Below are 15,335 nucleotides of genomic sequence, written 5' to 3'. Positions count from 1 at the left end.
GAAGGCAAAGAATTTATTTGAAAAGATATTCATAGTTTCAAAGAAGACATCTATGAATAAATGTTAGAGGTTAGATGAAGTTTTAGTAAATTATATAATGGTGTGAAGTAAACTTTATCATGATTTATTAAGTTTTAGTCCTAGAGTAATGTCACACTACCATAGCTAGATGTTTAAATGCAGCATCTATTCCACACCATGATTTTATGTTTAATTTGACAAGGATGGACACTCACTTTATTTTTCATGTAATAACAGATTTTTTTGTTTACTGGCATGAATAATGCATTGAATATTGAATTTATGAGTGAAGTAATTATTGCATTGTTATTATACGTTCCTTTCTCCCTTATAGGCGCATCGAAAGCATGCAGAGTTTCTAAACAAGAAAATAGAGATGTATGATGAGTTAGCTATTGTCATGGGCAAGGACACAGCCACAGGTGGCTTTTCAAAGTCCTATGTAGATTATGAAAATGAGCCAGATAATGGCGACAGTGCTAAATTTGTTGCAGATAATGTGGAGGAAGATGTGCTCGAAAAAGGTAAGAATGTAGTCGAGTCATCCACAACTGGGTCGGGAATTTCCAAGTCCCGTAAAAGAGGTCGTGCACCTTCTACTGCTGATGATAGCGTGTTGACTGATCTGTCTGATCAGTTGAAGGAAATAGCTACGGCTCTTAAAGAAATCAATCAGGGCCCGGTAGATTACACATCTCTTTATAATGAGGTTATGGCTATGATGGCGGATGGGTATAGCGAAGAAATGCTTGCAACTGCATTTGACCATCTGTGTGAAAATGAGAAGGTAGCACGGGGATTTCTGGCCAAGAATGCTAGGCTGCGAAAGATGTGGTTGGATAGTTTTTTTTTCTCACAACTTTGACTTGCCTATTTCATGTAGACTGTGACGATAGCTTTATGAATTCACTTTTGTTGTAGAACTAGTATTAACCTACCATTGTATTATATATATATATATATATATAGTACTTTGTATTATTGGGACAATACAATTACCCAAATTATGTATTTGTTCTATTCAGATACCACGAGTAGGTATCATTTTTGTACACCATGGAGGTGTAATGACAATGGTGAACGATGAATGTGGCTATTTTTATATTAATATTATCGGTATATTTAAATGATTATTTTTGATGTTGAAGTGGATGATTATTTTTGTACTGTTACAGATATGTATACGCAATGCAGGAGTATGTTGAAGTGGATGATTAGTTTCTAATTATTACAGGTTTGTCTAGATAATGCAGGAGTTGAAATTTGTAAGGCATTTTATATTTTCCGTAAAATTAATTCACAAACCAAACATGAATATTGATTTTCCGGAAAAAATGGATTTCATTTTTCGTAAAATGTTTACCTGAACCAAACATAAAAATTGATTTTCCGTAAAATGTTTGACCGAACCAAACACCGGAATTGATTTTCCGTAAAACGATTTTCGAGACAGCCAAACAACCTCAATACATTTTCCTTTTCCGGAAAATAGCATTTCCAGAAAATATGTATTTTCCGGAAAACGTTTTACGCAAACCAAACGCAACCTAAGTTTCAAAATTTTAAATGAAGTCGGCTTAAACATCTGGATTATCCATTGTGACTCAGTTTGTGACATAAAAAAATGGGCCCCTTTACCGTGTAAGCCATGTGAATATATCTGGGTATTTGCGGTGCTTTGAGGTGGCAAGAGCTGGGTATTTGTAGACATGGCAAAACGGTCACGTCGGATTTTGGTCGGATCAATCAAATTATGGATAAAAACAAGTCATTTTAAACTGGTGAAAAATTGGTTTGGGTCAATCAGATTGTAGGTCAGGTTAGATTGACCCGTATTTTTTTCACATGAATATATATATATATATATATATATATATAGAAAATAACATGTATTTGTCATTTAAAAAGTCATGCAACAAATTACTTGATGTAAAATGCATTACTTTGAAAATATATATATATATATAGAAAATAACATGTATTTGTCATTTAAAAAGTCATGCAACAAATTACTTGATGTAAAATGCATTACTTTGAATTCACCACTTATATCAAGAATGAATTACACTTATTAATACTTATTCAATAATTTTAAAATTATACAAATCCTAACATTGCTATTTAAAATAAAATAACACAAAGATAAGTAAAACAAATACACATATTTTATTTCTATACAATATCAACATCCCTAAATATAAAACAAAATTACAAATAACTTATTAGATAATTCATTTGACAAAGAATAAAAATATATAAGAAATTTACAATCTTGAAAATTAATTTTATAATCTATTGTCAATTGTGGTTGGCACTTTATTTCAATTTGAATTATATATTAAATTTTGATTGTTTACTTAGTTATACATGGTCTCTTTTATGAATGTCATATTATCGTTAAACAACACACATTTTAAAAAATATCATAATTTATTTTAAAAAGCCGTTTATTTTGGACATAAATTGTTAAAAAATAGGTCTAGGAATTCATAATTTATGCTAATTTGATAATTTGGTTTTACTATTTTCACACTTGTAAATATTTTTCACACATGTCTACAATTTTAAATCTATGCTTTTAACTGTACTGTAATCAAATTATCTTGATATGCACTTTACTATTTGATATCTAAAAATCTTTACTAATTACAAAATGCTCAATCATTCATCTTTCAATTAATTTTCATACAATTATGAAAATGTCTCAATTGTTTTCTTAAAACTCACAACAAACAATTAAATCAATATTATCTTTTTTTTTTTAACCAAAAAAAAATTTTAAAAATAGTTCAGGTTCAAGTTGGTATGCAGGTCGAGTCACAAATCAACCCGTTTTTGCTTCGAGTGAAAAAAAAGGGCTTCGAGTCATGTATTTTTCGGGTCAGGTTTGGTCAGAAAATCCTGACTCATTTTACCATGTTTAAAATACACCATTAATTTAAGGAGACATCATGTCACCGTACTCCAAGAGTACCTTATAAACGACGACAACAAATCTAGATACCCCATGTCCTGAAGCTTTCATTGGGTCTTCTATTTAAATTCATATGAGAAGATATTTATGGTGTAATGAGGGTTCAATCTCAATTCCATAATGGGGACTAGAGTAGACCAGGTCATGCCTTCAAAAATTCAAAGTAGGCCTATTATTTTGCTGACCATTACCAAATTTAAACTAAGCAATGCGTACAAGATAAGCATGGTACCACTATGAGATTTTGTACCAAAGCCACTCAAGCCGTGGGACCTGAAATGATATATCGTCTTCAGAATTTTGACTCTCTTTTGGTATTGAGTAAAACAGGATTCATCAGCACCAAAACAAATCTGAATCAATTGGCTGGTGACTGATACATCTCGCTGAAGCAAACACTATCCATTGACAAATAATCTAGCTGTAAGCATTAACCATTCATATTGCAAAAGCATGCAAATGATTCCAGAAAAATTTGAAAACCAAACTCTTGTAAGATCCTCCAGCGATTTTTTATCGAAGCAAATGTCGAATGGCAGCAACAGCATCACCTTTGTGTTCACGTAAGGTCCTCTCAGCCACCTTTGGGTCTAACTGTTCTCAATATTGAAAGAAACATATTGTAAGCCTTTTAATTTTGGAAGCCAAATAAATACATGTTAAAAGAGCATTGATTAAAATAGGAGGCACTAACCTCTAGCTCATTTGCAATTATGTCAACATCAGCTGCCTTGATCTTAACAGCAGCGAGTTCTTTCTCCCTGCAACAAAGAAAATAGCATCTTTGCTTGAAATGCAGCCACATGTAAAAGATAAAACAAAAGAAGTGAAATAATATTTTAATTAGAACTTCATGCCACAAGTCGAGGCTAACAAAGTCAAAAAAAAAAAATTTCTCGAGTAAAACTGTATCAAGTAGCGACTGCAAGATTAAAAATAAATAACACTTAATTTAAATTCATATATCATATTACCAACAAGCCCAAGATCTCAAAAAAAAAAGAAAAAAAGAAAAAAAAAGAAAACACACAAGCCCAAGATCTCAGGATGTTACTCCAAGCTATTATAACATGGAAAACACATAATGGATGTAGATAAATATCCCATCCCCAGACAAGAAAAAAAAGTCCCGCATTAGAATGGGAAACCTATGTTCTGATTGTATCAAAATGAGATGGCCAAAAATAAGTTCATACATTTAAATTGTAGACTGCTGTATGTGAACACAAGTTATTTATGCAGTTATGCCATCAGAGACGGTGGTCTCAAATGAAAATGGCTATGTCAAGACTTAAAAGTTTATCTAGTCTTACCATCTGGGAATAGGCTTGAGCATATGCTTGGGCTTATGAGAAGAGTCAAATATTGCACTCTTGTTTGGCCCAAATGTAACAATAGTCAAACTTATAAGTTTACCTCGTTAATTGATATGTTCTTTTTTACCACTTCTATGAATGATAATTTTTTGTCTTCCACTACGTTTTTTTGTTCCATCAACTTGAATCAACTCACTCCTTTTCATTGGTGCATTGATTGTTCTCCTTTGAACATGACCAAACCATCTTAAACACAAACACACACACACACACACACACACATATATATATAGACACACACACATACATATATTGGTATGCACTAAAACACAACAATATAATGCAAGTTTAAACAGTTAACCCCTAACAAATCTAGCCGTTTTATTTTAAGATGGTTAACAATGTAACAGTGCCCCCCACCCCCCCCCCCCCCTCTTCCCCCTTCTTCTCTTGCTTTTTACATAAACTTATTTAATAAAACATTGATATTTAATCATTAAAGCAAATCAAACTAAATCGACATCAAGAATACCTTGACCATGTTACAAGTTCGTAAGTGTTTCAGAAATGTTTAACACGTAATCTTGTAAAGAAAGATATTGGGATCAAAGAACTCTAATTGCACAGTAAGCATAAAAATGAGCATGTGGCGCAAAGCAAAGACTCCAAAAGTACTCAGAGAAGAAAGTCCACAAACATAAAAGAAAGGATTCAATTTCATCCACGCATGATAACTTATGAGCTACTCGAGATATCTAAACCATCATGTATACAAAAATGCAGTTCAAGAGCAACCAAAAAAAAAAACAAAAACAAAAACAAAAACAAAATCACAGAATCCGCTTATCGTCTGTCATGAAATTACATGTGGGTTTGACCTTGATTAATCCAATAGGGATTCAAAGTCGACCCCCAAAAGTTTTGGGACTAAAGCTTAGTTTTTGTTGCTGTTGTGATTGAAAGGTATGCAAATTATCATATAAATTAGACACAGTTCATACTAACTATATAGAGAGAGAGTTTTGAAAATCAATTCGAACTGTTTGTATGTACCTAATTTTCATAGCATTCCAATCCGCTTCAGACGAGGGAGCAATCGAGGCCATAGCCTGCCACGTCATCAACCACAACCATAAGAAACCAAAAAAAAAAACACAGACACAGACACAGCTCAATTAAGGTTAAAAATGCAAAGAGAGAGAGAGAGAGAGAGAGAGAGAGGACCTCTTGGACACGAGTGGAATCGAGCTGGCGGTCTTCGACGCGGTCGGTGAGCTTGTCGAAGGCTTTGCTCTGTTGCTGTAAGTCCTTCGAGTCCACCACTCTCTCGATCAATCCTTCATCTCCGCCAGTTTCCATTTCCTTTCTTCGATCGATTCGATTCGCTTTCTCTGTGAAAGTGTTTGTGTGAACAAGGACAAGGAAAACCTTCGCGGTCGATTTAAAACCCTAGTCTTCTTTCTTTCTTTCTTTTTTGTTCTGAATAAATCATAGCAGACTCAGAGAATTGTTTGACCCGACCCACATTTCGACCCGGGAAAAGCTCCGTACGTAAGAATAATAGCCCAAGCCTATGAAAAGTGAACAATATTACAAACAGGTTTCAGGAAGGTTGGGATGGGTTTTCGGAATTCGGAGAATTTTTATATGGGCTTGCGTCAGCCCAAGTTTAGGCTTGCTTGGGAATAGAAGTTTGAGCTTAAGTCGACTTGTCCTAACCTAGGCAGAAATCCATATAACTTATCCTTTTTTTTCTTTTTCTTTTTTCTTTTTTTTTTAGAGAAAACCCAAACTTGGCAAAATTGGCAAATGCCTTTTTTAGGCAAAATAAGCAGCATTTTGCCCAATTTTCTAAATTAATTAGGAAAATGTTCATTTTTTGAAACTCGATTTTCTCAAAATCAAATTTAGTTAAGCACTATAGTGGCATTTTTATTTAGCCTATAGTGACGTTTTAAAGACCTATAGTGGCGTTTTGGAACTTGAACTCTATGAACTCAACTTATAGGCCAAAAAAAAAAAAAAAACCTAGAGCTCGAGTTTCCAAAACGCCACTATAGGTTTTTAAAACGTCATTATAGACTCCTTAAAACGTCACTATAGGGCTTCTGATTTTTTTTTTTTAACTCAATTTTGAGAAAATCGAGTTTTAAAAAATGAGCATTTTCCTAATTAGTTTGAAAAATGGAGCAAAATGTTACTTATTTTGCCCGAAAAGGACATGCCAATTTTGTCCAGATTCAACCTAGGCAATCGATAGCGAGTCCACGCATTTTAAAACTTATCTCTTAAGATTTGAATGTTTGACTTGACTTTACTCATCCAACCCAACCACCCTTAGGCTTCGTTTTCGGGAAAGATCTTGAGATATTTGCATATCCTTGTTGCCATTGACCTCAAACCATGTCATTGTTATTGGAAAAAATGTATTTTATATCAAATAATACTACATTAATTGTATTAAATTTCAATAAACAAGATACATACGTTCAAAAATAACTACCCATTAACATATGTTATTCATTTGTTAGTAAGGTAGTTACTTTTTGAAAATATATTTCATTCTTATTAGATTTTGATACTACTGACATTGTATCATTTGATACCAAATACATTTTCTTGTTTCATCAAAAAATAAAAAATACCTTCTCTTGTCATTGTTGGATTAGCGGTAGCTGTTGCCCTACTCTCCACTTGATGTGGTTGGATTCATCCTAAAATCAACGGCACTTCACCTGTGACTTTCCCTTACATTATACTATATTTTAGATTAAAAGTCAATGTTTTTTTTTTTTTTTTTTCAATTAAAGCCCGAAACTTCGGAAACTATTTCAATTTGAAGCCTCCTCTTGTCTTTGTTATTCTAGAAACTAGATAGTAATAAAAAATAAATAAAAATAAAAATAAAAACCGGACCCATTTATAGCTTTTGTATTTCACTTGGATAACCAACTTCGAATTTTTTTTGGCACAAAAGATGCATTGTCGCTTCATTTTGTTTTCTCTCCTTCTCTATTCAATTTTGACCAAATCAAATGAATGAAACCTACTTCAAAAATAGAATTTTATCAATGATTTTCCACTTTTCTCTACTTTGTTATTTCTTTGAAAAATGGAGATATATGAATAACAAAGATGAAAAAAATGCTTCAAATTGAAACGATTTCATAAGTTTAGGACTTCAACTTATAAAATTAAAAGATTTTTTTGGTAAATATAAAATTTAAAAGTTGGGGACATAATTTGAAGCATTGTATAAATTCAAGGCTTATATGTACTTTTCCCAAAAATATGTTAATAAGTTTTTATATTATCTATCGATAAATATGAAAACTATAAACCACATCTTTTCCGTTTGCTTTGTAGCAAAAGAGAGTTCCTTTTTCTAAAAATATTTACTTTTTTAAAGAATCAAAAAGTAATTTTTGAGTGAAAAGAGAATCTAAAATTAGATATTTTTCATTATTGAGTAAATTATAATTTTTCAAAATAAATAACAAATATCAAAATCTTAAAGACAAATCAAATGAATTTTTAATTGAAGATTTTTTTTAATCGATACACTAAATGACTAAAGACATGCATGCAAAAGTGTCGAACATGTCAACATGGACATGCTATAGCGTTTGAAGTGTCTGTACTTCTTAAATAACAAATTAATTATAGGGTACAAACTTATAGCACATTGGCATGCCTACAGATGTTATGCACATATACATTATTGCCTACCTTGAGTTTCTTATCCTATGCCTTGGAATTATTGTCTAGGAAAAATTTTGTACTTATGAGAATGATTTTGAAATTTGGAGGTGCACATACCTAGGAGTAACACATTGTGTAAGCATTCTGAATCATTTGTACAAACCTGAAGGTGACAAGGCTCAAGAAATGGAACCTAGGTTTGAAGCGTTCTTGAGGTTAAATTGTCCTAAATGGTCTTTAATCTCAAACTTAACTTTTGTTCTTAATGATCCTACTACTTTTATATTTGATAACCTGTATTACTTGAATGCAATGGGAGGCCGTGGTGTACTGAGAATTGATGTTGAAATGGTATTGGATCCTTGAACGACTAAAAGTTGTGAAGCATTTTGCCACTGATCATGGTCATTTCTTTCATGCATTTTCCACTGCATTTGTTATGCTCTCTACTCTAGGCATTCTAACTGGAAATCAAGGTGTTAATGTAATTAGAAAGCACTGAATGTATTAATTAAGTGAGAGGTTTTGCCGTTTTGAACTACAAGAGATGGCAATTTACTATCTGCTTATTTTATGATTCTCCTGTCATTAATTGATGTAGAGAAACATGGTCCATATATTTTAAAGTTCAAGCCTATATAGAAACATGGTCCATATATGTTTCAAGAAGCTAACAATTTTTATTTTTGTCATGCCCGCCTCATTATAATGTTGTCACAACATCTTGGATTACAACAAGTAATGCTAAAGATGCAATATTTTTCACAAATAACTACTAATATTGTTTGTTGTGATTAGATAGAGCAACACCAAAAAAAAAAATTAATTAGCAACTTACTTTTTCTCAAAACAAAATTACCAAAAGAAAAGGTGAAAAGAAGAAGAAGAGAAACTAGCAAACTTGCTAGCACTTTGAGGTTTATATATGTACCATTGAAAAAGTAAGATTTCAAAGCAGCAATGAAACAAGAAGCAAATATCTATCTTAGAATTTTTAAATTGTATGCAATAGTTACAATATATGACTCACTCGCATTGGACATTCGTAATATCCATACTATATTGGTAACCAAACGGTGCACCTAAATTCACCTTATAGCCTAAAGTTATAGGCCAAAAGGTTGAATTGATTTTAAACAAACATTGTTTGAGAACACTAGATCGCAAATACATCATATGAATTATATAAATAAACTCATGAGACTTTCGGGGTCATTGTGCTGCATGCATGCATGTCAGTTGCAAAGCACACCGCCAACAGTTTCTTCTACTTGCTAATGATCAACTTCATAGCCACACAGGTAGCCAATGGGTGCCATCAATGTAATCTATGGATAGGAAGGGGGCAACTTCTTCTTCAGTGAGTTCTCTTGACCAAGCAGCACGCTCTTTTGATTCAGATCCTGGTCCATGGCACTTGTACTCCGCGTGGAATAGATTTCTGTTAAATTTACAATATTTTCAATGTTAGAACCAAATAAAAGTTTGTAGCATAGAAAAGAAAATAGAGAAGATTAGCCCTTGAAATTGTGTGACCTCATAGCACACTATCTATGAGTTTATGATTTTATTTTTATATCCTATGTACTCGTTTATAAATCAAGTATGATTGGAGAATGAGTAAGGACAAGTTAGAGCTTGAGCATTCTTACTCAGTGGAGCCATCATAACTCCAATTGGTCCAGCCTTGTGGTGCAATGGTCTTTGAGAGGTATGTCTTTGCAAAAAGCACTCTGGAATGGGGTCCTTTAGCTCTACCCAAGTAAACACTACCAACACCATAGACCTTGCCTTTGACAAACACAAACCCACTATAGTCATTTTCACTTTCCCTGTTTTGAGCTGTGACAGATCCACGAATCTTCACCCTCTTGTCTCCAATCACAAAGATCTCACAGCTCTGCATACAAAGTTGCACCGAATATTACTATATAAGATATAGATAATCTAGATGATAGAAAAAGGTACAGATCAATTCCAGGATTTAGGTTAAATATTACAGATTAAAAATGTGTCTAGTGTCACGCCATATAGATGTTGTGCAATCATGTATATTGTTAGATACAAGATATAAAATTTTAACGGTAAAATTGATTTTTTATAAGTCTAGCATCTGAGTACATAGCCAAAATTTTAGAATATATATATACAAAGAAATAAAAGAGAATGAGTTTAGGATAATTACATGGAAGACGGATCTGCCACGGCCAAAGATGAAGTCAACTGAACCTTGGATGTAACAGTTGTCATAGTAATGCCTGCCTTTGTAATCAAAGAGAGTGTTATGTGTACTGTAGAATCCGCAATGGTAAAATGCAATTTGGTCTGCACCAACAAATGCAGCCACCGATTGATTTTGTGAGGTAGAAGCGATCCCAGTGGGAGCGTCATTCTGCATTGTTGAAGACCAAAAAAAATAAAAATAAAAATAAAAATTAATACTGAACATTGAATGGCAAATCCTTACTGGAAAAAAAGAGACAAATTTAAGGTTGATGTTGAATTATCATATATATATATATATTGTTTTCTCCAATTAATGCCTTAGAAATGGGTTATGAAAATATGACTAATTTTTCATTCTAAAATATTAATGTTTTATGTGAATCAAACGTTAGAAACCATAACTTCCATATGTTGTTTTACAGCAATAGAAAGCAATTCGCCTCCCTTTTTGTGTCAAAACAAATTAACTGTTATTTCGAAAAAACAAAAATGCAGATCAAATGGTTGAGATCATTTGGTTTTACATAGGTGTCTTGATAATTTCAAATCATATCATATTCATAATTCAGTTTTATCGTGTATCTTAAAAACGAAATAAGGATATGAGAATAAGAAATAATGGACCTTGAAGCTAACGCCAAAGGCAATGAAGTGAGGGGCTTCAGCCCTTAAAACTGCAGACTCCACATTATTTGAAGAGCTTTCAGACCATACAATGGCTGTTCTTCCTTTTCCATTACCCCTCAAGAATATATAGGGCTTGTTTACTGGTATGTGTACCTTTTCTCTGCCATTCAAAATAAGCAAAACTAGTGGTTAATATATAAGATCCTTATAGGTCACGTACGTGCATGGTATGACAAATTTATGACACATCAACATAGGTGGATTAATTACCTGTAAACCCCTTTCCTAACATGGATGATAGTCCAGTGGGCATTGCCTTCAGGAACAGAATTAATGGCCGCTTGAACAGATCTGAAGTCCCCATCGCCATTGATATCAACCTTAATAGTGCGGTTGGTGCCAATTTTTTTTGTCAATAAAGGAGAGTCTATGACAGTTTGAGCATCCAAGCCATGGACAGGATTTGAAAAGTAGATAGAGATGACACAAGTGATTGCAAAGGCAATAGGGAGAGCTGAAGAAGGCCAAGAAGAGGGAGGCATGTTTTTCTTGGGTGGGCTATTTGCTTTGTTGAATTTAGAGTATTTGAAGAAGTAATGGTGTGAAATAGAATTTTGATAAGGCCAATAGGAGGTCCTTAAGTGAAGAAACTTTTGTTCATTTTTGGGGTGTGGTTGTTCGGAAGGTAGAATTGGGTGTTATTGAATTGAAGCGAAAGAGTTGGTTAGGAAGGTCCTCTCTATTTTGAAGGGCTTCCAATGGATTCTTGTGTGGTTCATATGCATTTTTTTGGTTTAACAAATTTTATAAAAAAAGAAAATACTAAAACCACAAACTATTTTACAAACAGATGATTTGGTAAATGGTTATTTATAGGTAAAAATATAATATTAGTAGTGGGTGCAACCAAGAACCGGTAAGAATTTGTCACAATAATAGTTTATAAGAACTAATTAAAATAGTTTGTGCATATATATAGCATTGCATTTATTAGAATATTATAAATTACTATTTCTTATTATGAAAAATATTGGATTTGTAGAATTAGGATAAACTTGGACATAAACTCTCAATTTTGAAACATATCCGGGACAAGAAAAGAAAGTGGTAAGGATTTGAACGTTCGGTTAAACTCAAACTTAGGGAAAAGGGAAAATGTTAAAAATATTACAAATTGATTACATAAAATTTACAAACTGATATGATAATGAATGTGATTGGTGAGTTTCAACCACCTCATAATTGAATTTTGAATTGTCTATTTCTAATTCGTGACACATGAATTTGTAAAACTAATATAGTAAAACTTGTAGTACCTATAATAGCAATATTTGGAAAAAAGATATTTTGAATTAAAAAAAAAATTAGGGGGTATGATTACCATTGGATGGTACATGAGGAAAACAAGCATGCTCCCAAAACCAAAATCAAACGGCTACTCTCTTTGTCTACTCTTTCTAAATCAATCCATATATATTTTAGCTTCTTTTTTCTCCAAAAAAAAGAAAAAAAAAAAAAAGTTGCGTTGTTTCCCAAAAAATTGTTGCAAAAAAATGAAGTTAAAAAAAAAAAAAAAAGGTAAAATCGAATCTTGGGATTTTAGGACAAATTTTTTTCTAAATGTTCTGGATAGGATTTGAATCTGGTGCAAAAGTTAATAGCTTGTAATAATGAACCGATGAATATGATTGAAAGTTGAAAATTCATTTTTAATCTAAATCTTTATATTTTTAACTCTTTTTTTTTTTTTTTATCTTTATCTTTTAAACTTTTACATCTCATGTTGCTAGTAGGTTCTAGTTAGTTCAACTGGTAAGATCACTGATAGTTGAATATAAATTTAAAATTTAATCTCCACCTATACCAAAAACTTATTAATATTTTAATTTGATATTAAATAGCTATCATAATTAGGAACGGATGTCATAAGAAGAAAAAAAAAATTTCTCATGTTGCTGGGGTAATTGTGTCATGCAATAATTATATGAGATCCAAATCATTCTTCACAAACCTTGACAATTGCAACTTCAAAATTGTCTTGTATAATGTTAAAAAGTGCGTTTCTGTTTTGACAGATGGTTGTTGCCACAAGCGGGGTATGTATATATGTAAGCTTTTCTTGCCCTTACTAATGAAATCTTCTTCTATCTATATGGTATAATTACAGGCTGTAATTTACGGTCACAGAATCCATAGTCCTTTCTTTGTATTTTTATTATTGTGCTGATTTTGGTGAAAATAGTGCATTTGGATGTAACTTTCTGCAGAAAATTTATTTTTTTTATTTGTTCAAAGTTGGTTAAAATATGGTTCTAATTAGGGGAAAAAAAAGGCTTTAAAAATCCGTGAATAAGCAAATAGGCTAAACAACTAAAAGAAAGGCCGTTGACAACTAAATTGGGATGATGAATGAAACAGCTAGAATTTGTCAATCTAAATGTCAATGTTAGTGGATTTTCAAAATAACGCTTTTCTCCACACACACACACACACAAACCCTTGTATCTATATAATACAGCTTTATGAGGTGTTTTAGATGTATCCTTGATGATCACTTTATGTTGAAGTAAAGGCAGGTAGTGGCGGAGCTAGAGGAGGACAATGGGGCCATGGCCCCGTGACTTTTTGATGTTCCTATCAACAATGCTATTAGATTTCAAAATTATCTTAAATTCTCTCTAATTTTACTTATTGGCCCCCTTGAATTTTAAAGAAAAAATAGGACTGGTTTTACTTACTCACTAGTTAAAGGCCCATGCGTTGCACGGTTTTATGATAAAATTTATAGAATATATGTAAAAATAATTATTATATTTTAATAATTATTATAACAAAATAAATAATTCTTATGAATAAATAAATAATTCTTATTAGTTGTGTTATAATATTATTTTAAATACATACCTGTAATACTTTGGATGGTAGCTAGGTTTGATAAAAACTTCTACCATGAATTTCACAGACATCAAATTGCCTAAGTAATAAGAAAAGAAAAAAAAAAAAAAAAAAAAAAAACAAACAAACAAACAAACAAAGGAGAATTAGATTTCTAAACAACATAGAAATTATAAAAAATGAGAATTATTAATAATAATGGGGGAGAGAAAAGAAGAAGAAGTTGTCATGCTTAAGAATATATAAGAATACACGGAAAAACAGATTATGTATAGAAAATTTTCAGTTGTAAGGAAGTTAAATTTCTAATCACTCTAGGAATTATAAGAGAAGAAGAGTTAATTTAGGATATATGTTTCATCCAAAAAATAAAAATGTCATATAGATTGAATGAAAAAAAATGTTTACAACAATGACAAGAAGTCAAGAACGTAAGTAATAATAAAAAGAAGAAGAAGTAAGTAAATGTGAATGATGCTAATAAGGAAATATGATAGTTTTTTATAATCTTTTTTGGCTTCAAGTCCCACATTGGAAGAAAAGCCTTCCTCTTAGCACCTTATAAGGCATGAACCAATGGCATTAGAGTACCACTAGCTTGGTCCAAGCTAGTGGTACTCTAATGCCATTGGTTCATGCCTTATAAGGTGCTAAGAGGAAGGCTTTTCTTCCAATGTGAGACTTGAAGCCAAAAAAGATTACAAAGTGCAACTCTTGGTCTTTAGGCAAAAATATCCCCACAATAATCATTTTAGAATTCTAAAGTTATCTAAAGAGGAAGAAGAAGTAAAACTCAATGTAACTTATTTTTTAAAGTTACCTAAAGATGATTTATTTACAAATTTTTTTTAAAAATATTTCAGGCACCTAATTCGGAAATTTTTAGATAAAAATGTGTCATCTATATCAATTAACGTAGGCCTGGGCCTCATGTGTATCAATTAGTTAGAACTCTACATGAACATTAATCATAATTCTATATTAAACTTTAGTGTTTATCCAAAGAATAAAAAAGTGAAGGAAGGGATTGGATGGAGAGTTTGGATTGTAATCAAATTAACGTTTTTAATCAACGTAGAAATTATAAGAAAAGAAGATAACAACAAAAAGAATTTATATTTATTAGGTAGATTGATATTAGATTTTTTTTTTTTTTTTACGTTAAAATTAATACCAAAAAAAAAAAATTCTTACGTGAAGCAATATTTTTTTTTAGAGATAAAAATGAATTAGAGTCTTGATTTTTTTAATTAAAGATAAGAATGAATTAGAGTCTGTTTGGTTTAGTGATGTTTTGGATCATATCACTCAAAACTCATAACTGAGTTATCAAAACACGTGAGACTCACACAAATTTTTTTTTTTGTTTGGCTTGATTTTCACATTGTGTTTTCATCACTCAAAACTCAAAAATTTTGAGTTAGAGTGATGGAAGCAGGAAATACAAAACTTGTGTTTTCAAAAACTGAGATACAAAACTCAGTGGCACTAAGGAAAATTTTTGGACTCTATGGGGGCCCATATGTGTTGATGGCGTTACCTCTCTCTTAATTTTTTCTCTCTCTTTCTTCTCC

General features: G+C 31.9%; 2 protein-coding genes across 2 annotated transcripts; both read right to left on the bottom strand.

Moving 5' to 3' along the window:
• Positions 1-3,140: 3,140 nt before the first annotated feature.
• Positions 3,141-5,829, bottom strand: LOC112000652 (uncharacterized). The gene is made up of 4 exons (XM_024032806.2): positions 5,536-5,829; positions 5,365-5,420; positions 3,690-3,756; positions 3,141-3,589 (listed from the first exon to the last, which is right to left on the bottom strand). Exons 1-4 carry the CDS (start codon positions 5,668-5,670, stop codon positions 3,509-3,511), a joined length of 339 nt encoding a protein of 112 aa, XP_023888574.2. The 5' UTR covers positions 5,671-5,829; the 3' UTR covers positions 3,141-3,508.
• Positions 5,830-8,974: 3,145 nt separating this feature from the next.
• Positions 8,975-11,532, bottom strand: LOC112000636 (probable pectinesterase 67). Its single transcript, XM_024032789.2, has 5 exons — positions 11,137-11,532; positions 10,864-11,026; positions 10,199-10,405; positions 9,666-9,913; positions 8,975-9,454 (listed from the first exon to the last, which is right to left on the bottom strand). The coding sequence occupies exons 1-5, from the start codon at positions 11,406-11,408 to the stop codon at positions 9,301-9,303; spliced, it is 1,044 nt and encodes a 347-aa protein (XP_023888557.2). The 5' UTR covers positions 11,409-11,532; the 3' UTR covers positions 8,975-9,300.
• Between the last annotated feature and the right edge of the window lie 3,803 nt (positions 11,533-15,335).

This window comes from Quercus suber, unplaced genomic scaffold (genome assembly GCF_002906115.3).
Source record: "Quercus suber isolate HL8 unplaced genomic scaffold, Cork oak 2.0 scaffold_197, whole genome shotgun sequence".
NCBI classification, from domain to species: domain Eukaryota; kingdom Viridiplantae; phylum Streptophyta; class Magnoliopsida; order Fagales; family Fagaceae; genus Quercus; species Quercus suber.
Note: the sequence above shows the minus strand (reverse complement) of the source record. Positions and strands in the feature narration are given on the sequence as shown.

Coding starts and splice junctions, on each gene's coding strand:
- LOC112000652 (XM_024032806.2), bottom strand. CDS start 5,670: ATGGAAACTGGCGGAGATGAAGGATTGATCGAGAGAGTGGTGGACTCG. Junction 3,757..5,364: donor TGGAATGCTATGAAAATTAG/GTACATACAAAC, acceptor TCTTTGTTGCAG/GGAGAAAGAACTCGCTGCTG. Junction 3,590..3,689: donor TAATTGCAAATGAGCTAGAG/GTTAGTGCCTCC, acceptor TATTGAGAACAG/TTAGACCCAAAGGTGGCTGA.
- LOC112000636 (XM_024032789.2), bottom strand. CDS start 11,408: ATGCCTCCCTCTTCTTGGCCTTCTTCAGCTCTCCCTATTGCCTTTGCA. Junction 10,406..10,863: donor CCTTTGGCGTTAGCTTCAAG/GTCCATTATTTC, acceptor TCAACAATGCAG/AATGACGCTCCCACTGGGAT. Junction 9,455..9,665: donor AGTTATGATGGCTCCACTGA/GTAAGAATGCTC, acceptor TAAATTTAACAG/AAATCTATTCCACGCGGAGT.